At 28.3% G+C, this 27,860-nt stretch overlaps 6 protein-coding genes and 2 long non-coding RNA genes across 10 annotated transcripts; 3 read left to right on the top strand and 5 right to left on the bottom strand.

Annotated features, from left to right (window-relative positions):
* Window positions 1–369: 369 nt before the first annotated feature.
* On the top strand, window positions 370–7,920 carry LOC137000228 (uncharacterized). Of its 3 annotated transcripts, none has more exons than XM_067356271.1 (6): window positions 371–674; window positions 3,016–3,189; window positions 3,276–3,614; window positions 3,784–3,934; window positions 4,020–4,168; window positions 4,853–7,920. In XM_067356271.1, the coding sequence occupies exon 6, from the start codon at window positions 5,191–5,193 to the stop codon at window positions 7,756–7,758; it is 2,568 nt and encodes an 855-aa protein (XP_067212372.1). In that variant the 5' UTR covers window positions 371–674; window positions 3,016–3,189; window positions 3,276–3,614; window positions 3,784–3,934; window positions 4,020–4,168; window positions 4,853–5,190; the 3' UTR covers window positions 7,759–7,920. The 3 variants fall into 3 exon arrangements, with proteins under 3 accessions (XP_067212373.1, XP_067212372.1, XP_067212374.1); XM_067356273.1 differs by having other exon boundaries at window positions 382–674; window positions 4,853–7,735; XM_067356272.1 differs by lacking the exon at window positions 4,020–4,168 and having other exon boundaries at window positions 370–674.
* Window positions 7,921–9,032: 1,112 nt separating this feature from the next.
* Window positions 9,033–12,399, bottom strand: LOC137000234 (uncharacterized). The gene is made up of 4 exons (XR_010890507.1): window positions 10,611–12,399; window positions 10,311–10,523; window positions 9,454–10,187; window positions 9,033–9,215 (listed from the first exon to the last, which is right to left on the bottom strand). It is a non-coding gene; the product is annotated as an uncharacterized lncRNA (long non-coding RNA).
* Window positions 12,400–12,725: 326 nt separating this feature from the next.
* Window positions 12,726–15,254, bottom strand: LOC137000229 (SCAN domain-containing protein 3-like). The gene has a single exon (XM_067356274.1). It carries the CDS (start codon window positions 15,173–15,175, stop codon window positions 13,172–13,174), a length of 2,004 nt encoding a protein of 667 aa, XP_067212375.1. The 5' UTR covers window positions 15,176–15,254; the 3' UTR covers window positions 12,726–13,171.
* Window positions 15,255–17,334: 2,080 nt separating this feature from the next.
* LOC137000237 (uncharacterized) lies at window positions 17,335–19,667 on the bottom strand. The gene is made up of 2 exons (XR_010890510.1): window positions 17,855–19,667; window positions 17,335–17,770 (listed from the first exon to the last, which is right to left on the bottom strand). It is a non-coding gene; the product is annotated as an uncharacterized lncRNA (long non-coding RNA).
* A 186-nt stretch (window positions 19,668–19,853) lies between these two features.
* LOC137000231 (uncharacterized) lies at window positions 19,854–21,052 on the bottom strand. The gene has a single exon (XM_067356276.1). The coding sequence runs from the start codon at window positions 21,050–21,052 to the stop codon at window positions 20,057–20,059; it is 996 nt and encodes a 331-aa protein (XP_067212377.1). The 3' UTR covers window positions 19,854–20,056.
* Window positions 21,053–21,166: 114 nt separating this feature from the next.
* On the bottom strand, window positions 21,167–23,517 carry LOC137000230 (uncharacterized). The gene is made up of 3 exons (XM_067356275.1): window positions 23,181–23,517; window positions 22,598–22,954; window positions 21,167–22,246 (listed from the first exon to the last, which is right to left on the bottom strand). Exons 1-3 carry the CDS (start codon window positions 23,313–23,315, stop codon window positions 21,167–21,169), a joined length of 1,572 nt encoding a protein of 523 aa, XP_067212376.1. The 5' UTR covers window positions 23,316–23,517.
* Window positions 23,518–23,656: 139 nt separating this feature from the next.
* LOC137000232 (uncharacterized) lies at window positions 23,657–24,834 on the top strand. The gene is made up of 3 exons (XM_067356277.1): window positions 23,657–24,066; window positions 24,467–24,609; window positions 24,697–24,834. The coding sequence occupies exons 1-3, from the start codon at window positions 23,823–23,825 to the stop codon at window positions 24,817–24,819; spliced, it is 510 nt and encodes a 169-aa protein (XP_067212378.1). The 5' UTR covers window positions 23,657–23,822; the 3' UTR covers window positions 24,820–24,834.
* Window positions 24,835–24,854: 20 nt separating this feature from the next.
* LOC137000233 (uncharacterized) lies at window positions 24,855–27,556 on the top strand. The gene is made up of 7 exons (XM_067356278.1): window positions 24,855–25,029; window positions 25,238–25,311; window positions 25,439–25,507; window positions 25,811–25,875; window positions 25,998–26,060; window positions 26,157–26,379; window positions 26,666–27,556. The coding sequence occupies exons 1-5, from the start codon at window positions 24,924–24,926 to the stop codon at window positions 26,005–26,007; spliced, it is 324 nt and encodes a 107-aa protein (XP_067212379.1). The 5' UTR covers window positions 24,855–24,923; the 3' UTR covers window positions 26,008–26,060; window positions 26,157–26,379; window positions 26,666–27,556.
* Window positions 27,557–27,860: the final 304 nt, after the last annotated feature.

Here is a 27,860-nt window from a genome sequence, read left to right as displayed (position 1 = left end):
AGCGACGTAAGATGCATTCATACTCAATTATAATTAATCGATTTCCTTACGGTTACGTCGCTACGGAATTCTCTGTGTGATGGCGTTTGTACATGTTCGTAACAATTTAAACATGAATTGTGAGTTTCATCTTGGCATTGATCTAAATGTATATCAGATACAAGAGTACGTCGTGCTTCTGGATGTACCCAATAACATGAATAATGGTTTCTACACACAGGATAATGCTTGCCGCGCGGCAAGACGCGACGCGGTAGCCAATCAACTTATAACTTTTCTATAAGAGCAGAAAATTGATTGGTTACCGCGTCGCATCTTGCCGCGCGGCAAGCATTATCCTGTGTGCAGAAGCCAATAGCGGGATAACTTACACATACGCAAGCCACGTACATGTGAATACATGTGAGTCACGCGACTCATTTGTTCATAGCTTGCGCATGGCGCGATACCTCTCCATCGTGCTTCTTGCTTCCAGCATCTGACTACACTGCCGCATCGATACGGAAGCGATAGTTGTCGTCGATTTTTGTGATTACAGTGTTAGTGAGTGAGTAAGTACGTGTACTTTGATCGAGTGCTAATATCGGCTATAAGATCGGCTGTTTTGCCGTGCTGTTCTATTGAACTAATTGTAAGATCAAAGGAGAGAGCGAACAACAAGGTGTCTACAATCGGTGAGTTTGTCTAATTTTATCTGTTTTTATCTTCTTTACTTCTTATAAATTCTTATCTAGAAGTGAATTTTGCTTTGTACAAATTTCGCGAGGGCCCTGTGCTGTCACGAGGTCTATGTTTAGAATTGGTGCTTTCCATTTAGCGACACAAGTCGACACAAGCATCATTCTATCTTTGATGTTGAAAAAAGACAGAATGTTTGTGTCGACTGTGTTGCTAAATGGAATGCACACAATAATGTTTTGCGTGTTTCTTTCGGATTTTCTGCTACGACGAATAGAGGAACGTCGCAGATCGTTTCTTTTTTTTTTTGGTTAAATTCTGAGTATTTGCCGTAATAATTCTTTTTAATAATCCTATTTGATAATTCTGTTTTTTTCGTAATTTATTTTTCTTTTAAATCAGATAATATTTTTTGTATTACTCATTCAGCTGTTCGTCTGCTTTTGCGATTATTTTCTGTTGCTTATTATTTTTTTTTTTTTTTGCTTATGATTGAATTTTACGAATAAATCATTGTTCATATTCTAACAAAATAACTATGAGAAATAAAGTGACTATTAACTTTATTTCAATAAAATTCTAAAAAAATTGTTAATTACGATTATCTGCAATAAAAAAATGTTTAATGTATTACATTTATGAGTATATATTTAATCATATATTTCTTGTTACAAATGTATATAAAAAAATATTAAATATTCTCAGCATTAGTACGAGATACATTATTTGGACATTAAAATTCGACAAATTTGGACATTAAATGGGTTAAATTTTTATTAATCCGGATAAAGCATCTTTGCTTCTATTTAAGACGTTAAGACAATTAAGCTTCTTTATTGACATAAATAAAAATTATAATGATTATTTTTATTGTATTATATAATTTTTAGAGGTACGTTTTCTGTAAACTGTTAACTGATAAATAACAAATTAATTACAAATTTAACAAATAAGAGCAAAACATGTAAAAAAATAAGACAGCGAATATTATGAATATTTTTTAACAAAATTCAATTTAATTCTAACTCCCATCTCCTGTTCGACAATGTAAGCATTTTTTTTTTTAGATAAATCTGCCTCAAATATTTGAAAATTACTAGAGACATATCATGTTCACGTCACACAAAGAAATTATAAAGAATTAATCTAATGATATAAGAAAAGTATTCGATTTATGCGTTTACATTTATCTGTTCAGCATTTAAATTAAATCAATCATACACTGAATACACTCGATATTAGAACAGAAAAAAATGATAGAAATCATAATAATATTTTGATATTACATTGGTTGTAATCATACGTAAATACATATACATTTTGTAGCAAGTGTTTCCATTTTTATATACTGATAATTATTCAAAACAAATATGCACAATGATTATAAATTGTACAAATGAGTAAATAACAATATTTATACGCTTTTATTTCTTTTTTGCTTTGTAAAAAAATTTTTATATTTTCGAAATTTCTTGAAATAAATAGCTATAATAAATAATAAATAGTTAAGAAATAAATAGTTATTTTATTTCTCGCAGAGCATATCAGATAGAATACAAATTAACACAATAAAAAAATATTTACATTTATTATATATTTTAATGTTTAAACATTTTTATTAATTATTAATTTACTCATTGAATATCCAGCTACGTTATGCAGATTGTTTAAAAAAATAATGGCTGAAGCCACAGATTTTGTATCTAAAAAACTCAAAGAATGGGGCTTTGGAGATTTTATAAACAATTTTCATCGTAAGTGTCATAAAATATGTTTAACTGATGTTGAAAATTGCTATATTTCATATTATGCTATTGCAATAAATAGCTTATTTAATATTGCCTTTATGAGGAATTTTTTTATTATAAGTCCTAAGCATTCCTAAAGTTTGATTGATAGGATTATATATAGCTATATTTCTTGTACAATAATATTATATATTAAAATAAAGTAAATAAAATGTTATGATATTCGTAAATTACTTTTTTTAACAGAGGAACAAATTGATGAAGAATCATTTAAATTATTAGATGTGGATACAATAAAAGCTCTTATTCCACCAGCTGGTCCACGATTAAAATTTACAAAGCTATTTAATGAATACAAATCATCATTGGAGGAAGTGCTATTGGACATAACAATACCTGTTGCTATAGCAGAATCAACTTCATCAAATTCATTTTTATCATCTGATGATTCTGTTGCTTCTTCTGTACAAACCTCTGCTGCTTTTTCTGCACAAACATTTGTTGCTTCTTCTGCACAAACATCTTTTGATTTAATAGACTTAGATTTGAAAGAAATATTAAAAAAAAGTACCCAGATATTTTTCATCAGCTAATAGAAGAGAAACAGATTGGTTGGTGTGACAAGCAACGAATTAACCGATTATTTGTTTCGGCACTTACTGATAAATATGGACCTTTTCCAAGTAAAGCACGAAAGGCCAATTTGGCACAGCTAATTGTACAAGAATTTCCATCTCTGAAAAATCACGAAGGAAGTGGCTATGTAAGAGGCTATATATAAAACTTGTGAATTTTTTTCTTTTCAAGTTATTGTAGTATTATAATTGCTGAATTAACATTTATATGTAGGAACAGTGGTTCTGTGAAGGTCGGAACGGAAGTGCATCATCTGGACTTATCGAAGCTCGAATTAGAAACTGGAGAAAACGTCTTAGTCCTGGGGATAAAGCAGTATTTGGAATATGCAAGAAGAAACTGATTCATGACAAAGAGATAAAAAAAAATGTAGTAATCAGTCAAGATGTTCTACAAATGCAACAGTGGTTGAAAGAAAACTCCACACCAAAATCTATCATACTTGAACGTATGCGTGATACTGCAGCTGCAAGAGATATTTTTATTTTTCATGAAAAACATACTCTTACGGAAATTCTTGATGCATGGCCTCGTTTATTGGATATAGAAATTGTAAATACACAAAATTATTTATATTACTGCTAAATATAATTTATTTAACAGAATATAAACAGATATATATATATATATATATATAGAGAGAGAGAGAGAGAAAGAATAAAAAATATATTGAGAGCAAGAGATATTTAAGTATCATCTTTTATTTTTATTTATTTTGTAGATAGATGCAGAATTTGTACGACATTATTCGCAACAACAAGGAGATGCTCTCTGTAACGAGTTTGGGTTGCTTTCAGATAAAATAATATCACTAGCTAAAATCTGTGGTCGCACAGCAGCCGAAAAGTTTGCAAATGAATTAAGTGCACAAGGTTAGTAAAATATATGTTATTTCTTTAGTATTTTAATTATTTTAAAATAATTGTAGTATAATTTGAATATAATTTTCAAAAATAGATTCTGATCAAATCATAACTGCATTGCGACTGCTTCCGTTTCTTCTTCCTCAAACGGCATTTGTGACCAAAGAACAGGGTAAAAAAGAAACAGTTAGAATCAAACCAACTCCAAAGGTTTCCAAGTTACATTTCATCGATGTTATTCCTGTGAGTATTGTAACATAAACTAACAAAAAAGCCGCTAGTGTTGCATTCCCGTACCTCCTATACCAAATGGCAGAGCAAACTGAATCGAATAAATCGAATTTTCTCTTTGATCAATGCAAATAAGACACAAAGTTCAAAAGTAATTAGATGCAATTAGTATATTACGTTTGTTATTTTTTTTATGTACAATCTTCGAGTAATTGTAAGAATGTTTGCTTTCAGAGTGTTGATTTTAAAAAGCTCAAAATATCTGATATTTTGTGATATTATACATCTATTTTTGTGTGCATATTACCTGTTTTTATATAATAATTACTATTTTTAAATTGTATATTAGTTTAGTTAACGTAGCATGCTATATTGAAAAATATTGTGTTATAGAAGCATGCAATTAGCAAAGAAAATCTAATTATAAATTTTGATTACTATAATTATAAGTTTGTACTTATATGACGCAATTTTTTTAAAAGGTATTTTTATACTTTTAACAAAATCAGAAAAAAATATGGATATTTTTACAATAGTCTGAAATGAATAATTTTTGTAGTATTCCTTGTGAAATTAGTTGATTTTTGGTTGATGAAAGTATTAATCTTAGATGTAGCTTCAGAAAAATGTAAAAATTTTATAATTAATTACTGTTAGTTTTAGTTTATGTATTAGTAAATTTTATATTTTTTTCAGGAAGCAACAAATTTAGATTACTATCTAGCTAATGATCGTTTGGGACCAGATAAACGACGAAAACAACCGTTCATTCTACTCACCGGAGAAGAATCTCGACCAACACAAGTATTTATTATTATTGAAAATCATGCCATTAACGTGCCAACTGTTTTGAAAGGTGTAGACTTGTGCTTTAAAATTCATTTTATCTGTGATTTAGATTATTCTGAATTCTGCAAGAATGTGTGGTATTTTTTAGATGTTATGTTTTATAAAACTGCCACTCTTACTGAAAAACATATCCCAGCTTCTGTACGAGAATTAAAAGCACAACTGTTTAACGTTTCAAAACAGACATGAAATGTCCTAAGTGTAAACAAATATTTTATGAAACCGAAGCCTTACGTAGGCATATTCGTTTCTTTCACGGTATTAGAGATGGCGAAGTTATTGTGTGCACTGAAAATAATTGTTTCCAGATTTTTACGAAAGTATTTAATTTTATTCGGCATTGTAAAATTTCTCATAACAGTGCAAATAAAGAATTAAGAATGGTTTCTACTAATAATTTTGTAACTAAAAATTTAGGAACAGAAACTGTATGTATAGAAGAATCTACACTTTCTTCTGCACATGCACGTACAGAAGAAAGTGTAGATTCTTCTATACATACAGTTCAATCTTGTGATAATAACAATATAGTAGAGAATACTATTCAAAGAGTTATAGATATAGCAGCTCAGCACTGCATACATTTATTGGCACAACCAAATCTTTCAGTCACTACTGTAGTAAGCAGTATTGAAAAAACATCAGACCTTATGTCATATTGTATTCTTTATTTGAAACAAAGAATAAAAGATGCATTTATGGAAAATATTTTTTCAGATGAACATAATAATATATTACATGAATTTGATGTATTATCACATGTTTTAGAACCTTATTCTACTGTATCAAAGTTACATAATGTGATAAAAAATTGGCCAACTTACGTGGCACCAATAGAAGTTAAATTAGGAGTGCGTTATGAAAATAGGTATAAGTTAGGTAAGATACATCTAATACCAGTGAAAGAAACGTTCCAACAAATTCCGTTAAAAAAATTGCTCATAAAATTTTTTTCTTTTAATGGCGTTCTAAAGACTGTAATGCAATATAAACAAAGAGCCAAGAATGAAATTAATGAAATGATTAACATACAACAAGGTGCTTATTACAAAAATCACGAAATTTTGTCCACTGGCGACAATGTGATAGCTTTAGAGTTTTATATAGATGATGTTGAAATTACAAACCCTTTAGGTTCAAAAGCTGGAATTCATAAAGTTGGCCTTGTTTATTTCACGATAAAGGATTTGCCTCTTACATATATGTCTTGTCTGGATAATATCTTTCTGTGCAATATACACTATGCCGTTGATGTTCAAAAGTACGGCTATAACAAAATTTTACAGCCTCTTATTAAACAATTAGAAGAATTAAAAAGAGATGGTATAATAGTTCACGAAAATGGCATTGAACATAATCTAAAATTTATTTTGTGGCAATTTACTGGAGATAATTTAGGGATTCAGAAACTGTTTGGTTTAGTGGAAAGTTTCACTGGCAATTATTATTGTAGATTTTGTACTTTGCATAAACGTGATATGAATTTATGCACTATAGAAGTTTCTGCGAAGTTTGCCAGGACAATAGAAAATTATGAAAAACAATTAACAGATGTATTAAACGGAATTAAAACAGTTTCTGACACCGGAATTAACGATACATGTTGTCTTAATGTATTAGGTTATTGGCATGTTACAAAAAACTTTTCAGTTGATTGTATGCATGATATATTAGAAGGATGGGGATCATTAGAATTGCGACTTATTTTACGACAGTTTATATTAATTGACAAATTCTTCACTTTATCTCTTCTAAATGCTCGTTTAAAAAGCTTCACTTGCGGTTCTTGTGATATTAAAAACAAACCGACTGCATTAACAAGAGAACAACTGAATAAGCCTGGTGGTTCGACTGGACAAAGCGCGAGTCAAATGTGGTGCTTCATTAGAATATTGCCTTTACTCATAGGTGACAAAATTCCAACAGATAATAATTATTGGCATTTATATCTCCTTATATTAAATATTCTCGATATTGTTATGGCACCACGTATATCAATAAGTGAAACATTCTTATTGCAAGAGATAATTCATGATCATCATAATTTATTCTTATTCCTTTTTCCTGAGCGACGGTTGACACCAAAACAACATTTTCTCGTGCATTATCCCCGACTTATAAGAGAATTAGGTCCTCCTATCAGATATTGGAACATGCGTAACGAAAGCAGACATTATAATTTTAAAAAAATGGCTGCTTCTAGTGGTAACTTTATTAATGTATGTAAAACGCTCGCAAATAGGAATCAAATTAAACAAGCTGCAATTTTAGAAGGGATAAAGTGTTTTGGAGAATCAGCTAATATAGCAATGTTAAGTTCCACTACTACTACAAAAGTGGTTTTGCTGGAAAACCACAAGCTTTTCTTGGAAGAAGCATGTCATACGGATAATTTGATTGCTGATTCAATAATTACAACTGCAAAATCAGTAAAAATTCGGAGTACAATGTACAAAATTGGTGACGTTTTATTAATTTCGTTTGATGGAAATTTACCATTATTTGGCGTTATATCTCAGATTGTATCTTCGTCTAATATTACTGTATATTTTTATTGTCATTTATTTTTAACACTTGGTTTTGAAGATCATTTTCATGCTTATGTTGTGCATTATTCAAAAAAGTATATATATGTAGAGAAATCAGCGTTGTATGATTTTCGAACTTATTGTGCACGTAAGTCATTTACTGTTCATGATGAAAACTATTATATATGTCTAAGAAATAAAATATGTTCTACCAAAGATATATGATATAAGCTGGAAAATTTATATAACGTTGAGCGTTATGCAACGTCTACAATGCATATTTTAATAGTGTTTTATATAAATATATGCCTGTATGTATTTTGAAATATAACTGAAATTTGAAATATAATATGAATCTAATTAAACTATTACCGTATATTTACTAACGATAAGAATAATAATTACATTTAATCCATATTTGAGTACCTTTTAACACATGTTATAGGTTAGCGATATTAATAAATTAAAACAATAAAAAGTCATTTTTTATTAAGTCAAAGGTTGAAATTAACACATGCACGTAGTAAATAATAAATTAAACTTGAGTCAAATTTAATACATTTTTTGAATTAAATTATTTAACTTTATTGTTTTAGTCAAATTAACAACATATTAAGTAGGAGCAGTGGCGACCTATAGGGGTGGTTAAAAATGACTCAAATATGGTGAAATTTAACACAACAAATTTAACAGTGTAAAACGGCAAAAAACGAGTCTCAATAAGCAGAACGATACTGAGTTACTGCCAAACTTGTATCTGCCAGTTCTCAATTTGTTTACTGCTTAAAGATCACTCACTCTCCCACCACGAATCTCCTTCACATACGAGTTCTCTAATATATCCTCTATTATATTCAACTAGTTTGCCATGTCCACTCAAACGACACGGACCTCCAATATCATTTTTAGCAAACTGACTCGTTACACCGAATTTAGTTTTGGTTCTTAGTTTTTTTAAAATAAGAAAGTTTACACGAAAACACAACATGACGGTACTGCTATGCATTGAGGTAAGAATATTTTTAGTAATTTTAATAAATAACAAGTAATATAAAGATAAAAGTAGACATTGGTTCATGCTGGTTTTAGAATAATTGCAATCAACCACAATTCAAGTCTTAAAAAGGACATCGTGTATGTTTAATGTAAAACATAATTTCCTTCCTGATGATCTTAAGATTGGTGTTATTAGAAGAGGCATGACTTTCAAGATGTGTTGTCCTTCTAAACAATTTTTAAATGTAACGAATATAAGAAGATTGTAATATCCGAATTAGTTTTATAAGTAACGATTGTTTATTAATATGTTCCGAATTTTATAATAACTAACTACTGAAGATGACCACAACCAGATGGTCGAAACGTCTAGATTGACCTAAACATTTGTTATATATTAATTTATATATTAATTATATATTATATAATTATATATTAATATATCAATAAATTAAGCACGAAAATCCAGCTTGGACTCTGTAGCTTGTTGTTAATAATTTATTTCTATGGTTAAGTTCTGTCCCGCATTGTCATTATTGATGTTTTCCGGTTTGGAAATCATTGTTTTTGCTTGATCTCTAAGACACGTTTTTGTTTCCCAGAGTTTTTCAATTTTGTTACTATTCTTAGACCATGTTACGTACTTTTGCGAATCGCTAGAACTTTGCTCTTGTGTTAATCCTAAACTGTTGATCAGATAAATTATTAATTTTAAATATATGTTTCACTTTGCATTATTTGATTGAAATATTCGTATTTATCTTATGATTTAGTAATAGTTAACATGGTAAACAATTAAAGAATAAATTTTTTTAATAATGACTGTTTACTTGTTGATTTTATTGTGCAATTGTACAATTAAATAAATTTTATTATAAAATGTAATTTATTCTCTATACGTAAAACTAATATACAAAAACTTACAGATTTCCGATCTTATAAATAGCTTCAAGAGATGATGTGATTTCAGATGAATCACGGAATTCTACTATTGCGCAAGATAAAAGCGGATTGCATGTGCCATCTTGGTAGGTTCTTCCCTTAATATCATAATTCTTTTCGGTTCTGTAATACGGTTGCAATACGTGAATATATTCCTAAAGATTTATTCCGGTTAAGTAAAGGCCAATGTCCCAGTGACGCGGATCATTATCGTCCGAAGGATTAAGAAAATTCACGTATGTGCAAAAAGAATTGAGCAATTCTTTAGCGTCGCCATCAGAAATTGGCAAATTTAACTGCTGTTCTTTGAGATATTTTAAACTTATTAACGTTATATTGAAAAAGGCATCCAAACTCGGACGACTGAAAGCATTTTGGATACGATTTACATAGTCTAATATCATATTGTGTAACTTATCCTTATTATTGTTCAAAATTGACATGGACGTATTATATGCTGCTTCGTCATAGAAAACGGCAAGTTCCACAGTTAAATTTTGTTGCGCATTGCGCACGTGACGTCGCTTTAGTTTAAACATGTCCCAGTGGTAAAGACTTGAATCAGCAAAATATTCCATTGATTTTTTAATAACATAAGGTTTGCCAAGTGAAAGATTAGATTGTCCTCTAAAATCGTAGATTAAACACATAGGCATGAAATCGTTCCGCAAAGGCTGTATCTCTAACGTGTTGTTCTCCACAAAAACAAATCCTTCCTGCTTTTAAAAAGATATATTTATTCTTTATGTGTCATTGTATATAAAACGAAAAATAATAAAGGTCACAAGTAATCACATAAAAATTTAAAAACTGTTTGTTTTTCATGTGATATTACTGACCAATCCATGTTCATGACAAAAGTTAATAACCGCAGAGCTGATATGATCTTTATGATAATAAAAGCAATGACTTGATACGTTTAATTTAAACAATTTCTCTGTCACGCCTTTCGCATTATATTTCCATTCTTTGAACGCAGGCGATACAATTCGATCACTTCTACGCAGATTCAGTTGAATCAATCGTCCGAAAACTTTCAGTGTTATTGGTATCTGTAATTTGAATGACAATTAAAAAAGAAATTTGATAATTCTCGAATAACGAGCAACAAATAGAATTATACTGTAAAACGCACGTACCTTTATTGCGCCTGTCGGATTCGATGCCGGCAGTAATATTGTTTCAATATCATGCGTAATTTGCGCGTACGTTTCATTTAGTAAAATTATTATCATATATTTCAATAAAAAAAACATTTTATTTTCTTAAGTTCTCGTTCAATTTCAAACTATTAAACTATTAATCAAATAATTTATATACTCGCACTAGCACTGTCGCGTTCGTTATACCTGATATGATCACGAATGAAACCCGAACTGGCGTATGAGGAATATCTTTCGTGTAGTGTGACACCTATTGTATATTCTCTCTTTGCTACATGTATATGTATAAATATTTATGTTTTTAAATCCAAACGTTTAAATGTAGTATTTACGATGACGGTATAAAATGTAGGTTTATAAAATGTAATTTATCACTAATATGTATAATATGTAACATTGATCGGAAACGTAAAAGTTTAATTTTTAATAATTTGATTTCAAAATGTTGATAATTATTGTTGGTATATAAAATTGTCGTTTATGCGTATTCGTAATATCTTGTAAGTTACGTTAAAATTCAGGATCAATAGAAATCAAAGAAAAGAAACAATTAAATAAATATATACATATTGCAACAGACATTGTTAAGAATTAATATTTTTATACAATTATTCTGTCGAATAAAATTTGTTGGTAAAAAATATTAAAAGTTAAAAATATATATTGAGTAGTAATATTCAGTTAATAAATATATCGAAATCAATTATTTGTAACATCATTCTAACGTAATGTAAATTTAACAATGTGACACGCTCATAAGTGCAATAAGGGATTCTTTATTGGCAATGAATAATTTGAGAAATATCCAATCATGTGATACGTTGTACAATACAATTATAAATATATATACAAGTATAACTATAGAGAAAGCAACACTTTGTTTAAGTAATATACATATATATTTAAGTAGTATATTCTAAATTTCACGAGATTTAAAGTTTACGTAGTCGATCTTCTTATGGAAGAAGAATCTACTAATTAATTCGATAGCAACATGTAATGCATTGGCTGTAGCTGTAACGGCGCGTCCGACGAAGAAGGAAAGCAGGTACCAATGACGAAAATCGATTCAGATGCTTAATTAATTCTGAGCATTGATTTATCATTATATTTTTTTCAAATCCCTGTCAACTAACAAATATTTATTTTTTTCTTTATGCAATTACTAACTATTAAGTTATTTGGATTTTGGATGGAATTTTTCATGTCGATAATTCGACGTATTTCTTCTCGTATAAATTTACTATATGCTAACAAAAAATGGATTTATTGCTTAAAATAGAAAGTAACGACGATAATTTAATGGATCCTAGATTTTATACTGAACAAATACTAAACATTTCTAAATTGAATTACTTTTGTTTTGCAATTTTATTTTTTCTTAGATCCTTGCCCACACATGTCGAGAAGCTTTCGGTAATTATTCTTCGATTGAATTGTTTTCCGGCAGACAATAATGCTGGCGGCAATAATAATTTTGCCCATCTTTCTCGTGACACCACGTTCCATCTGGAAAGTATGGTTCGATTTTTAAGTCGAGCATTTCCTGGCGTGGTGCATAGGAAAAAAACAGACTGTAATTAGCAGATATTTCTTCTTCACGTAGGCAGTGTATGATACAGGCTCTCCACGGCAGTGCTCCCAGACTTGCCCGGATCGGCGTGCATGCGCGGCCTAATGCTCTCTCACTGAAGTATTGTATCGAGTAAAAGAAGGTGCTATATGACTCCCTTCAAAAGCTGCTTGCAAAAATAAATGTAAAAGTTTTAAAGAATGAATAGGTGTTTTCTATTTACATAACAAACATCTACATGCTAAAAATAATTATATAAAATGTGAAATTACTTTTAGCATAAATAATTAGCGTAAATATATATTATGTAAATAAAAGTATTTATTAATTTTTCAAAAATTTTTATATAAGTCGTAAATATGCTTTTACAGACAATTATATAGTACTTCTTTATATATATATATATGTATATATATTTATACATATAATAAATTAAGGAGAGAAGGTGATTAAAGGTTATAAAATAATAGTTAAAAAACACATTTTTAAATCATTTAAAATAAAAGTTTATTTGGCAGAATTTGTAAAAAATACCAACATTTGTTGCAAGGGTAAGGAAAACTACCAAAAACCTCACCAGTATTCATAAAACAAAACTTACATTTTATCATAAAAATAAACATTAAAAATAAACATTTAATTAAATAAAATCTGTTTAATTATAATACTAATGAACACATAAAATAACATATATATTATAATTATATTGAATATATATATTACTATATTATTGTTTAATAAATATCACAAATAAAATCTTATTGAATTAATATCACAAATAAAAAATTTATTTATTAATATTACAAATTAAAAAAAAAAATAACTAATATAAACTCTGAAAATAAATAAAACATTAATATTCCCAAATTAATAGGTCTTTATCCTAATTAATAAAAAAAGAAAAGTAATTATTAAATGTGCGTGTGTAAAAAAATAAAAAATAAAAATAAAATTTAAAAAAATATCAAGCACTATCAGATTTGTGTTTTGAATATAAATTTTGTGCATTATGCAACTCTAAATGTCTATCATCAACTTTAAAACTAATACAATTAATATTATCGGCCTGAAAACTCGAACGAATTGTACAAATTGCGGAAGTTATGCTATCGGATAAAGAATTTCTTTTTTTATTTTTGACATCTGTAACAATGGAAAATATTCTTTCTGCTTCCGCATTTGAATGAGGAAAAGTAAGCACTGACTCAACTAATAATTCTAAATTTGGAAACATTTTTTCCTCATTAAAATCTTTATAATGAAATATTTTTTGCCACATTTCGTCTACTTCTAATAAAGCTAATTCTATTTTCTCTGTATCATTAATAACTGTTGGCAAAATTCTCCATTCAAATCCTAATTTTGTTATGTCAATATTTTCAAAATGTGAAGCAATAATTGACAAGTCTTTAATTTCATTTCTGCCTTCATCATAAAGTGCAATTTTGGCATCTAAAAAAGTTAATTGTTTAAAAAATGAATTTTTATAAGGCAAACGTTTTAACATTTCTTTAAGTGCTGTTATATAAAAATTTAAACATGTTAATTTAATATCTTGCACGAATACTAATGGTTGATTTACCAAAAAACTTTCACAATCTGGTCCCACATATATATCTAACAGATGTTTAATATTCCTCTCATCGTCTACATTTAAAGTAACAATATCTTTCAAAGCCTCCGGAACCATAAAATTTTGAGCTATTTGATGAATAATTTGTTGACTACTGTTATATAATTTATGAATTAAAATTTTACGGGATTGGAAAAGAATATTAAAATTATTAAAAAAATGTAACGAATATTTTAAAAATAGTAAATAAGCTTTTATAGATTCATCATTTAATTGAGCTAAGATGGCTTCTGCAGACTGGGATTTATCTTCTACAACAGCAACAAGAAAATAATTTTTCAAAACTTCCCAGTTCTCAAGGAGTCTAATTACGCAATTATGTAATACAAGCCATCTTGTATTTGATAATTTAAGAAGTTTCTTTTTCTCAACATTAAAAAATTTCTGAAATTCGCCTAAAATTGCACATCTTTTTGCACTGCCTGAAATATAAGTACTAACATTTCTAATTAAATTTTCACATCTTTTAGGCAATTTTTCACACGCTTTACTTGCTACAATAGCGGATGAATGGCAAATACAATTTAATAGCACTACACCGGGTACTTCAGTTTTTAAATGAGAAAAAAAAGAATTATTACATCCCGTCATTACCGATGCATTATCGCTTGCCATCCCAACAATATTTTTAATAGGAATATTTTTTTTATTTAAAAATATTTTAAAAGTTTTAAAAATGTTACTAGCGGTACAATTTGTAGCATCTAATGCTAATAATTCTAATAATTGTGTTTTAATTTTTTTATCTGTTGGTGAAATAAATTTAACAAGTAAGCACATAAACTTTGTATCAGTTATATCTGTGCTTTCATCTATTAAAATCGAAAATTTCCGTATTTGCAAAATTTCTACTAACTTTTCTACTTCGCGTTTTGCAATAACATTTTCTACAATTTTAGTACATTTAGTATATTTCAGTGAAAGATTTTGTGTAACTTCAGGCTCTATACAAATATCTTTTAACAATGGAATTAAATGATCCGCGGTGCAAAAAGCAATATTATGCTCAGCAAAAAAAGCAGCTAACTTTATTTCCGCGCGTTTTACTTTATTTTTGTGTAATACACGCTCGTTATAATTATGATTGAGGCTTTGATTTTGAGGCTTTATGTTAGTTAAATGTGTTTCCGTTTGTGAATGTTGCGTTAAATTCGTTTTACAACATCTGATAGTCTTGTTACACACGACACAAAGAGCTTTATTTTTCTCGGGATGAGGAGCCAACCATCCTTTAAAACAATCTTCATCTAACCACGATAAATTAAAATTTCTAATTGTTCGTTTTTTAACAGCTCCTTTTTTTTTATTATTGATATCATGCATACTACTATCCATTACTACTACTATCCATTTTATTATCTATACTAATATTGCACTACTATTGCACTACTATTTTGGTGTTATATAATTTTTACTTACTCATATCCGTCTCGTCCTGTCCTGTGTAGTAGCTCGTTGTCCGGATCTTCAATCTGACAGCTCTGGTTCTACCTGTGTGGATCCCGCCAAAAGTACACCAGTGCGCATCCATCGTACGTCACTGTTTTTACGCTCGTTAGGCCGCGCATGCGCGCCCATCCGGGCAAGTCTGGGAGCACTGCTCCACGGTTCCTCGACGACATGGGAGGCCTGCTTTCCTGGCTCATTTAACGGTTCGTACTTGAAATATTCTTTGCCCTGTCTTTTTATTTTTAGGCTAAGTTCAGTACATTTTAGAGCAGTATATTCGGCAATCGTAAAGCGTTCTTCAGTGCAAAGGCTGGAGTCATTACACAGAACCACGTCGTAATATGGCCCATCACAACTAGCCGTTTTGTAAATACCATGTTTGCAAAAACGTCGTTTGATTACCACGCCTTTGGATTTCGTCAAGCAATTGCTTTTACAAGAGTCTTCTTTCCATTCACTCCAATTATCGTCTTCACAATACGAAAAAATGTATGGTGGTGTGATAACGGCCATGCATTCTCCGCCGCGACATTCCTTTCCGAGTGCACAATTAGTTCCTGAAAAAAATTTAGTTCAAAATTTTAATTAAAGTTTCTAATTACAAAAAAGACATACCATCCAACGCAGGTCCCGCGAAGAAATTCCTATTTCTGTCAGGCGTTTCGCATTGTAAGACTTGACATACATCATGCAACGTGACTACGTTTGCATCTTTGTCGCGTAAAAATAATTCACATTGTGCTTTGGCAGTCCATTCCCTTCCAGGTAAATCGTGATAACGTGAATGGCCCAGTACATATGGATCATCGGTCTCTTCTCGTCTCGTGTGATCAAAAAGACACGGTTTTTCTTTCCACAGATTTTTCGTAATGTTACGACTACATGCGGACCATCACTGCAAATCCAAGTGTGTAAAAAATACACACTTAAAGTGTGTAAAATCATGTAGTCACTTATTACGCATTTGTACGCGTGTTATTTTTTTACACGTTTTATCTGTGTATGTTTACACAGTTAAATGCGTATTTTTCACACGCTTACACATTAAATTATATATTTAAAATGTGTAATTTTTTGATATTAGAAATAGGTCACTTATTGTCGTTATAATTTATAAAAACATAATAATTTTTTATAAATTATAACGACAATAAGTGTATTCCTAATATCAAAAAATTACACATTTTAAATATATAACTTAATGTGTTAATTGATTAATTATTTATTATTAATTTTGTAAATTTTTTAATAACAGTTATTAATTTTTATAAATTATTTATTTAATATCTTTGGATTATATATATATATAATGTCCTTTATATGTTATATGTATGTGAAATTACAATATATAAAGAACATCTGAAAACAAATTCTTTCACATAATATAGAAAAAAAGAAAACAAAAAAAAACAATACTGTTTGTTATGATCTTATCGTACACACAAGAATGACTTAGATTTTTTATTGTAGTCTTTGGTAAAAAAATTAATGGTAAATGAAGAATAAGTAATAATATATATAATATGGTAACTCATAAGTTAAGAGGTATTCTGTGAGTTATCTATAATGCCTAAATCTTTTAAAATATTATCGCGAGAACGAATAAACTTTTGAATAGTAGTAGTAGTAGTTGGCAGCGGAGACTTCAAAAGCTCATAACTTATAAAATTTAAAACATTTACATAAGCTGCCGGAAATTTCCTGTTCCACACATAGTAAGAAGCAAACAATCCAGCGATGATTTTTTCTATTGTAGGTTGAGGAATTTGTGTTTTTATTTCAGCATCTGCTATCAAGTAGGCAATTATAATATCTTGACCATCTGTGTACATAACTACACGAGGTGCATCGCCTTCATTTGTAGTTAAATTATTTATATCTCCCAATACCTGAGAACAAATTTGTTTAAAGTTAAATATTTTATTAAATAATTATTTTTCATAAAAAAAAGCATAACAGTAATCAATACTATATATAATCAATACTAACGTCTTTTACAGTAAATAAAGCAGGAAAGTTTTTGTTTCTCTTTGTGAGATCAGCACATAAATTTTGCATGATAAAGACTTTATTATTATTAGTTTGGTTTGGTTTTTTTATTAAGTAATATTTCGTCAATTTCTCAATCATTTTTTCAATTTCGTCAAACAGCGCTTTTTCTGTAATATTTTTTAACTCTAAAAATTCCGAAAGTATCTGTACACAATAATAGAAAAAAGTATATAAATAAATAATATTCAATTAAGAATTTGATAAATAAATATATGTTATACAAAACATACCAGCTCATAATTGTTTAATTGAGGATACTTATGCACAATGTCAACTATTCGTTTCGCTTCATCAATCCATGGCCTTCGATGAGATATTGTTATCTTGAGGAGATGCTTCATGTGAGAAATGTTTTTGTTTCCAACACATTTTTTCTCTAGTTCTTTTAAAGCATTTTGTATATCTGTGTTGGTAACATAATCGGTCGCTCTATAAAAAAAATTTTTTTAATTATATTATGTATTATTTTTTGTCTCAAATTTATTAATGTAAAAGATGTAATTATTTTCTAACCGATCAACATTTTTAGCAATACTAGCTTGAACAATTACAAATGGAATTTCTCCCTCCTCATCTTTCTTTCTCTTTTGAGATTGTCGTTTTTCTAGCGCCCAATGATTCCTAATCCAAACACTTAATTGACTTTTGACTAGGGTCTATATAAAAGAAAAGATGGATATATTTAAAATACAGAAACAAAATATTTTAAAAATATAACAAAAAGAAGATTGCAAAAGTCATGATGGAAAAAATAAGTATATATATTACACAGCCACCACCGATATCTGCAAGTGCAGGATAAGCTGCAACAATACTTTGAGCAAAATTTTGATAATCCGACTTTGTCGGCCACTGATTTGTCACATAAGACAAATGTGCAGCCCAGAATGCTATAAAGTTCTTCTGAGCCTTTAATAATCCAATATCGTTCAATTTTTTTTGCAAATCTGATGTAATAGATGGTAAAATTATTGGATGACGAATGGAACCAGGTCCTGTCACTTGTGGCTTTACTGAATGTATCATGTTGTCTTCAGTTTTAGATCGTTTTGAACTGCTTGGACAATCGATTAGAAGCTTATCTACTTTTTTCTTTTCATTTTCTTCTTTTATATCCTAATTAAATTTTATACCAAATTTGAATTTATAAGCAAAAAGTAAATATATATAATCTGATTTTTATGATAAGATTTTATTACAACTTACCGAGTAGCAGGCTGATTGTTGAATATCTACTAGATTAGACGAACTATTACCATCATCAATAGGCTCTGTATATAATATTTTTACGATAGACTCATTATCTTTATGAACGGAAGAAAAAGAGTCTATTAATTCTGTTGTAGTGTTTGCACGCACTGGTATCAGTAACACTGTAATCTCACTTTTGTCAGCAACTTCGTCGTTGTCTTCCAAATCACACAACTTGTTATCTCGATCTGGATCAGGTTTTTGTAAAATTATCATTTTTTGTTGCAGCATCATATTAAGGACATTGTCAGTTTTACTGGCTTCCTTCAGTTTGCGTCGGATAATCTCAATTTCTGATGTGTTTTCTTCAGGCATAAATTTAATGCATTTGCAACGGCCTTCAATTAAACAATATACTTTTTTTCCATTGTCAATCTAATCGATTTTTTCTTAAAATTTGCGAATAATGAATTTCCTCTGTGATATTTCTGTGATATTGAAATCTGTGATATTTTGTACAACGTACGATCCACACACGATTTACGCCCAGTCGAAACAATTGATGAAACAATCGAAGTCCGATGCCGCAATCAACTGTTGCTAAACGGAATGGTTTTTTCGCGCACGCGCTTGGAAATTGTACATAATTATTAAAATTTAGCGAAAATTTTCGTATACAATACCAATTCTATATAAAGATGGAAAATTATGAGAATGGAAATACATTTCAGTGTGACATGTGTTTGTTCAAATGTATTTCGTATTATCGATTAATGCAACATTACATTCGCAATCATAAACAAGACCCATACTTCAGGATTACATGTGTTCAACCTGGTTGCGGTGCTACATTTAAGAAATGGAAATCTTTTCGCCAGCATTTATTTAGAAAACATCCTACTGCATCTCCCACTTTAAATGAGGTAACCCAGCAAATTGAAGATGAAAATCAGTTAACCCGTACGAAAAAAAACTACAGAAAACTATTTAAAAAAACTATTAAAAAACTATTGAGAAAACTATTAAAAAGTATTGAAAAACCATAGGAACACTATTAAAAAACTATAGGATCACTATTAAAAATCTGTTGGAAAACTATATGAAAACTACAGTTTTCAACTCAGCAGTATTTTCGTCTCTAATAGTGCTGAATATTATTAGCAAAACTATTAAGGATAATATTGAATAAACTTTTAGAAAATTCTAGTTTTAATACAAACAAATTGATATTGAGAATAACTGAAAAATAAATTATTGAATTATCAGTAGTTTTGCAGAAGATCCAATAATTTTTGTACATACTTCTTTTATTTAATTAACAATGAGTTTATTATAGATATTTTTAGATTTACGGATATAAGTGAATTTCATAATAAATAATTATTTCTTTGTGATAATTTATTAATTAAAAAAACAGATGCAATCGTAATTAATATAGATACAACTACATTATTATTTATGTCAAATGTGTGTGTATACATATATGTATACCTATCCATATATATTATTACAAGTATTTTATTCTTAATCCGTTTCCAAAGTATTGACCAGAGGAATAATGCATAATTTATCATCTTTGTAAGGAATATAAACGCATTTTTTACGTATAGCAGAAAGAAAATTACAAACATCATTATTTGTGTGTCGGGCAATAAATGAAAACATTTTCGAAGATATAGTTTTATATTTACAAACTTCTTCATCAATGATTTGTAACTCTTTACCAAGAACTATATACTTCTTAGTTTGCAAGTCTGACGTCTTAAGTAAAATTAAATCTGAAATAATCATCAATGACCGATTTTCTAATAATACTGTACTGTTATTTCTTTTGATGAGGCAAGAATATTTAAAACTGTGATATAAAGTATTATTATATGTAAACCTTTGAAATGACTGAACATTGTTTTCAATTGTTTCTTTTAAAAACTGTTCAATCAATAATTTTTGTCTTAAGGATAGCTGCATTTCTGTCGATTTTCCAAATATTCTTAATTCATCTCCAAATTCAATACATTTCATAATTTTAGTTTTCTTCGTTATATATCGGAATATAACTTTTCCCTGAACACTACAGTTTGGTCTACTGAAAATTTCACATTGTTGTTTAATATATCTTAATCTGGAATATAATTTACAGATTTGCAAAGGTATACATTGAGTTCCATAAAATAAACTTGCTATAATGCCATTAAAATGTTCAAAAGGAAACGCTGACCAAGCCCAAATAGCACCGTAATTTCTTACATACTCTGGTATGTGAAGCAATAGGTGTACATTGTATTTCATATACTCCTTTCCGTACAACGACTCCACATTTAAAACGAATTCGCGAAGTGCCGTTTTTGCTTTAAATAACTCGTCTTCTTCAATTTTTGTTTTTGAAAAAATATTTAAACTATATACAAACAACAACCAATGTTTAATATATTTCTGTGGCATTAAATCTTTTAGACAAATCAGCGAATAATACAATAAAAAATATTTCCAATCATTTGCTTTAAATTTACTATCTTTCATTGATTGTGGAGTTCTCGTAATTTCACAAGGAGGTTGAATAGCAAGTAATTTTTCGTTGAATTCAGTGATTTTAGAACCTAAATACCAATCTTTATTGTTATTTTTGGAATCAAACTAAGACGTACTGAACAATTTTGTGACACCCAATAAACACGAATGCATGTATTCTGGTGGAAATGAATGAATCACATCAAAAGTAGGCAGAAGCATTGTAATAGAAGGCCCCTTAACACCTTTTACTGCTTTCCGTTTTTCAACTGCCCTTTCAACATATATGTTATGTTTTGTTATCGTACGCATTACTCCCTTACCACCTGGATATACTCGTGTGTACCCCCTTCCAATAGCAATGTGTTCTCTTTTATTAAGACAATAAGAGCATCCATATTTTCCATTAAATTGTTTAATATTTTGAATCAAAGGTCGAGCAACTGAATCAACTGGTGAGAAAAGCGTATGAACTTTAATCAATATAGGTTCTTGATGGTTGAATGTATTACATTCAATTCCATTAATATGTAACTCAAGAAGTTCGTCTATAAATGGTCTAAGAAAAAGTTCCATAGGTGGTTTCTCAGAATTGAACCATAATCCACAAAGTAAAATATTATCACGTCTAATTCTATAAGGTAATTCGTTAATAGATACTTGGATAGGCCATATAGAATATTTTGACGAATTAAATATTTCTACGCCATCTGTATTCCATTGAATACTAATGTCTTGATCAGAAATAATATTTTTTTCTCTCAACTGATAATATATGTTTCCATTTATAACATCGCTTTCATATGACATTTTTCTAAAATATGTAAATAACTTTGTGTTTACTAGTTCTATTAATTGTTCCTTCAATGGAAGATGATAAAAATAATTAAATTGTCTTTGCAATCGACGACGATTGTAAATTTTTTCGCAATTTTTGCATTCCATTCTGTTGCAGTTTTCAAACTTCAATATTATTAAACATTTTGGACAAAAGTAATATATATTAGCTTGTACCTTTGGAAACGTTTTAAGAAAATGATACTTCGAATTGTATTGCGTATGTGGCAAATGGCAATCTACAATTTTAAGTAAAGTTTCCAGTCCTACGTCCGTCATTTTGTTTCGAATAGCTGTTGCCATAATTAATAATTGGCTTTCTTCTTTGGTCAAATTACATCCTTTATATATGGGAACCCGTATTATATCCTGCAAAAAAAATTTTATACATATACATTAAATATACATCCATGTTATGATGAACGTTATTCTTACTGAATGCATATTCTGGAAAAACAAAAAAATAGTTTGTAAAAGCAAAGCATTTATATTATTTTAAATAATTGTAAGTTATTTATTTTCTGAAATAGGAATTATATATATATATATATATATACTTCTTACATTGTATGTTGCCTTGAATTTATTAATTGTGATAAATTTTTTTTATTACTATTTAGTTTTATAATTCTCTATTTCTTTAATGTTATATTCTCAATGCCAATATAACATTTATTTCAATAAAATAATAGTTCTAAATAGTGAATTTCTTGAAATTACCTGTATTTGATTCTCATATTCTTCGTTGTCTTCATTACTTTCACTATCGCTTTTATTTTTGTGAATATCTACATTATCATTATTATAATTATCACTGTTTTCATCTTCAGAATAATTAAGATAATTTTCTTCTAAATTATTTTTATTTTCACTGGAGAAGTCAGAATCAGCTTGACTGCTGTTTGATTCTCCTAAGCTTCTTCTGCTTACAATTGTCTCATTGTCACTGTCAATTCTAATTGCATTATCTTGGAATTGATTACTATATTCTTCAATATCAATAGTAGAATTATCATTGTCTTGGATATCATGATTCCTCGTATTTTCATTGTTAGAAAGTTTATCGGAAATTGGAACCTGTAATAAATAATTGAAAAAAATAACAATAAAGCTTTATTTTATTATAAAATAATTAAATAATTAAATAGAGATTATTCATATAAATAGTCATTGAATGTATACTGCATTCAATGAAAGTTGTCACTAAGTTTATGTCAAAAACATAAGAATACAAGTTTATACAAATAAATTTTCAATACAATGTTTTTTTATTTAAATAGATAATATAAATATATAATCTAACCTCAACTTCTACTATTCTTTGTTTTTCTCTTCCTGCTGAAAAGCGAGCTCGACGAGAACGAATGGTTGTCACAGGTATTTCTTCTACAATGTCGACCAAATACTTTTTATATGGTCCTCTTGATGTATTAGTCATTTTTTATGTTATTTTATATCTCAAAACTTAACTAATATACATAATAAATTGAAAAAATATATCAAACAATATTATTATTTATTCACTGCACGTGGACACGAGATTTCACAATTACAACATTTGTCGCCATTGCCGGTAAACAACATGGACAAAAGAACAGATAGCAATGTGCGGTGTTGTCAGCAGGTTATGAGCGGCCAATGAGAATAAGTGTCCTCATTGAAAATTATAATTCTATTTAGGACATGTGACCATGCACAGCCAATACGCGGACGCTATGTCATCAAAGAGCGCTAGCAACCAATCAGCGCAGCGGCAAGAATCGCGAGCGCTACTGAGTAAGATTATACCTTGCAATTGTTTCTGGTCACTCGTGTGTTGTGTTCTTATTCTCTAAGTCAGATTTATAATATTGCGGTAAATGTGTATAATTGTCAACAGATCTTAGCAGATTATAGTAGTTATTATAATATTATAATAGCAACTGCTTGCAAAACAATAGTAAAAATGAATGATAACGACTGTATTCTGCTTGAATTTGTTAACGAGAATAAAAAGATAGCAATTGGTTATCAAGATTGGCTTCTGCAAAAAGTCACAGAAAAAGAAGAATTTGCCAGATTAATCGAAAACTATATTGAAGTTGAAATAAAATGGCCTAATTGCGACATTACACCGACATCAAATATGAAAAAACGATTGAAAACGTGTCAATGGCAGGTGGTTGTGGTTAAGTTACTTGCTTTTGGAGGTAAGTAATAAGTATAATAATTTAATATTATTTATTGTAGATATCTATACTTTTGATTAATAGACTGGCATATGTACATATAGATATATAAAGAGAGTTTCGATAGATAGTTGTATTTTATTATATATGATCACCATTTTTTTTTAATTAACTTTGGTTAAAGTTATAACCATAATTTTAATTGAATTCTACGCAGGGCTTAATTTCTAAAAAAATAAGAACCTGAACGCATGAAAAAGATATTTCTTCTTCTGATATTTATTAAATAAATATTAAATTTCAGATTAAAAAAAAATTGAAACGCCATTCCGGTCAAAATTAAGCCCTTATTGTATGTGTATCTTTAAGATAATATTTGTTGAATAATTGTATTAAAATTTTTCTGATTCTAATTTTTAAGAATGGGTAAAAATGTGCAAGTATAGAGATAATTTAACAGAATATGGCGTATTACAACCAACCAAAGAAGATCGAAAAATAATACGAAGAAAAGAATGGAGTGATGATGATGAAAATAGTGAAATACGTTCAAAGAAAAAAATGGTTAATTTTATAAATAACATATAACTTTAAATACTAATATAAATACGTTTATATTGTATAATAATTTTGAACTTTTTTTGAATATAGAACAAAGTTGGTGTAACAAAAAATGAAATTAATGAATCAAAATCATTACAATTACTTAAAGAATTAAAAACATTTAAAAGAGCTCCAATTAAAGTAAATATTTATTTTTATGTTTTGAAATAGGAAAAACAATAATCTAAAGTTTTCAAAAGTAATGATACGATTTCTTCCTTTTTTGTAAATAGATTGACTATGGAACATCTTCAGATGAAGAAAATTATTCCAAAATGTCAAAAAATGATTTGAGTGTGAAGAATGACTTATTGAAGTTCGAAAATGAATCGTTAAAAAAAGAAAACGCTGCACTACGGGTTACTCTACATTCCTTAGAAAGTTTGTTATTCGTTATATATATTATAACTCGTACACTGTTATATTAATCCATCAGAAACTGAATTTTTTAATTTTAGAAATTTTAGTACATTTTGTATTTTGTCATTTGTACATTAAGAGAGTACTTTCCTATGTCATTAAGTATTTAAATATCGTAAATTTGTACCATTTTTTCTTTATTTATAACTTTTTTATATTAGATTTTTAGATCTGCCAAAGATGAAAGACATGACGGAAACTGTTCTGAGCAATTTGGAGAAGATTAATGAAAATGTTCATTTGGTAACACTTATAAAATTGTATATTAAAATTTTTAATAACTTTCTGTTTAATCAATTAATAATATACGTTAATACTTAAATATATACGTTAAATATATACGTTAATAATAACGTTTATTTAATTATAGTTTTTGGGTAAAAATCTTCTGGAGACTGCACCTTCAACTTCAAAACTCAATCCTACTACTAATTATAAGGTTAGTTTCCCTTCTCACAAAGTAACATATTTTTCATAAATGTTTCAAGAATATATGACATGATTTTAGTAATATTACAGAATAGTAAAAATATTGAAATAATAATTATGTATAAATAGTACTTTTAATATTTATCTGTATCGCTTTAATTTAATGTTATTCTGAATGCAAAGTATAATAATAATATATGCTTCTCTATTAATTGAAATTGTCACATTTAATAAATACCTTAAATATATTTAAACGAAACTTTAGTTTAGGAAAATGAAATACATTTGAAAGCTAATTATGAAATTATTATAGTTTACAGATAAACGAAGTTCTGAATCGCGAGTTGATGAAGAGCCTATTCCCTATTTACTAATGAGGTTCGTTCTTAATATCAAATTTTGTTCCAAACATCATAATATATATTTCAAGCTATAATTTTTAATGTTTCTTTACGCTACTAATTGGTATAATCTAATGTTTTCTTCTAATATATTTGTAGAATACTATAGATGAATGCAGCGACAGAAGATTCAATATGCCCAGTAAAAAGTCATCTAATGATGTGAGTTATCTAATGATTATTTATTTTAATTAAAAGTATGTTTATAAAAACTATTTGTATTATTTAATTTGTATTATTTATTTGCACGAAAAACAGATTGATCTCGGCGGAAAAGGCAAATATTTTCTCAATGCCTCTTTAATAAGAAATTGCAACAAAAGTAGCGTATCACAATATACGTGCGATTTGCTATCAGTTATGTTTACTAAAGAAGAATTAGCATCTTGTAGCTTAACGGGAAAAATCCCAAATACTATGAAAGGTACAGCTACTAAAGCTAAGCCGCGTCTCGATCCAAATCGCATCGAAGCAATTGAAGGTAAAGATACAAATATAACAGTTTATTAAATAATATAAAGACTGGAACATTTTCGTACTGTCTGAATTTCATCTTATATAATCTTTTACTTTAAAAGTTTACTGCTGTCTGGTTAATTTGTGTTTTATTTCGAATACTGCATACTTTTTCTCAGCAGAAAGATTTTTATAAATGCAATTTGACATAAAATTCAATAAAAAAATTTCTTGTAAAAACCAGTCTTCACTATTTATTATTATCAAAATAAGATTTGACATGCTTCTAACATGCCTTGATTTTGTTAAAGCACATGTATTTTCAAAATTTGAGTGTACGAAGGATAGTACAAAGCTGTTCAAACTTGCAATACGGCAAAAGTGCAATAATGCTGTACCTCGGGCATCAAAAACTCATCAAAATCATTAATGTAACGTTGAACTACATTTTTATTTTAGTTTTTTGGAATTGCCAGTATAAAAGCTGGAAGTATATCAGTTCCGGATGTGTCACCTTGACATTTTTTTTATAATAAAATATATAATATTTTAACTTTTAACTATGTGCCAATTTAATTTCTGCGGATAAATTATTTTATATAAGTTTTGCCAAATATTATTATAAAATATTATTAAAAAATAAAAGTTTATAATATTTTATATTATACAAATTTTATATATAAATGTAAATTATATAAAGTTATAGAGAATAAATAATATTTCATTAATACACCTGTCTTATAATAATATTTATTAACTAACAAATATTTATAAATCATATTATGTGTGTATTACATACACATTTGACACAAATAATAATGTAGTTGTATCTATATTAATTATGAGTGATTGCATCTGTTCTTTTAGTAAATAAACTTCTTACAAAAAATAATTATTTATTATAAAATTTACTTATATAGTTACCTATTATTAAATATCTATTATAAACTCATAGTTAATTAAAAGAAGTAAAAAAACTATTGAATCTTCTGCAAAACTACTGATAATTCAATAATTTATTTTTCAGTTATTCTCAATATCATTTTGTTTGTATTAAAACTAGAATTTTCTAAAAGTTTATTCAATATTATCCTTAATAGTTTTGCTAATAATATTCAGCACTATTAGAGACGAAAATACTGCTGAGTTGAAAACTGCAGTTTTCATATAGTTTTCCAATAGATTTTTAATAGTGATCCTATAGTTTTTCAATAGTGTTCCTATGGTTTTTCAATACTTTTTAATAGTTTTCTCAATAGTTTTTTAATAGTTTTTTTAAATAGTTTCCTGTAGTTTTTTTTCGTACGGGAAGTCATGCCAGTATAATACATGATGAATCATTTGAAGGTAAGAAATGTAACTTTGAAATCTCCATAATTTGATTAATTATTATTTATCATTGTTTTTATATTAACATAATATCAAGAATAGCTTCTTCACATTAAATTAATAAATTATATACAAGATATTGAAAATGCTTACTCTTATTTCAATGATTGTTATTGT

Source organism: Linepithema humile, chromosome 5, assembly GCF_040581485.1.
Source record: "Linepithema humile isolate Giens D197 chromosome 5, Lhum_UNIL_v1.0, whole genome shotgun sequence".
Classification (NCBI taxonomy): Eukaryota; Metazoa; Arthropoda; class Insecta; order Hymenoptera; family Formicidae; genus Linepithema; species Linepithema humile.
The sequence above is the reverse complement of the archived record's forward strand: the minus strand, read 5'-3'. Positions and strand labels throughout refer to the sequence as shown.

Excerpts from the sequence above, each read along its gene's own strand:
- LOC137000228 (XM_067356272.1), top strand. The coding sequence starts at position 5,191 with ATGAAATGTCCTAAGTGTAAACAAATATTTTATGAAACCGAAGCCTTA.
- LOC137000229 (XM_067356274.1), bottom strand. The coding sequence starts at position 15,175 with ATGGATAGTAGTATGCATGATATCAATAATAAAAAAAAAGGAGCTGTT.
- LOC137000231 (XM_067356276.1), bottom strand. The coding sequence starts at position 21,052 with ATGAAAGATAGTAAATTTAAAGCAAATGATTGGAAATATTTTTTATTG.
- LOC137000230 (XM_067356275.1), bottom strand. The coding sequence starts at position 23,315 with ATGACTAATACATCAAGAGGACCATATAAAAAGTATTTGGTCGACATT. Across the intron at positions 22,955-23,180 it reads AAAGAATAGTAGAAGTTGAG|GTTCCAATTTCCGATAAACT; the intron begins GTTAGATTATAT and ends TATTTATTACAG. Across the intron at positions 22,247-22,597 it reads AATATGAGAATCAAATACAG|GATATAATACGGGTTCCCAT; the intron begins GTAATTTCAAGA and ends TTTTTTTTGCAG.
- LOC137000232 (XM_067356277.1), top strand. The coding sequence starts at position 23,823 with ATGAATGATAACGACTGTATTCTGCTTGAATTTGTTAACGAGAATAAA. Across the intron at positions 24,067-24,466 it reads TAAGTTACTTGCTTTTGGAG|AATGGGTAAAAATGTGCAAG; the intron begins GTAAGTAATAAG and ends CTAATTTTTAAG. Across the intron at positions 24,610-24,696 it reads TACGTTCAAAGAAAAAAATG|AACAAAGTTGGTGTAACAAA; the intron begins GTTAATTTTATA and ends TTTTGAATATAG.
- LOC137000233 (XM_067356278.1), top strand. The coding sequence starts at position 24,924 with ATGTCAAAAAATGATTTGAGTGTGAAGAATGACTTATTGAAGTTCGAA. Across the intron at positions 25,030-25,237 it reads TACTCTACATTCCTTAGAAA|ATCTGCCAAAGATGAAAGAC; the intron begins GTTTGTTATTCG and ends TTAGATTTTTAG. Across the intron at positions 25,508-25,810 it reads ATCCTACTACTAATTATAAG|TTTACAGATAAACGAAGTTC; the intron begins GTTAGTTTCCCT and ends AAATTATTATAG.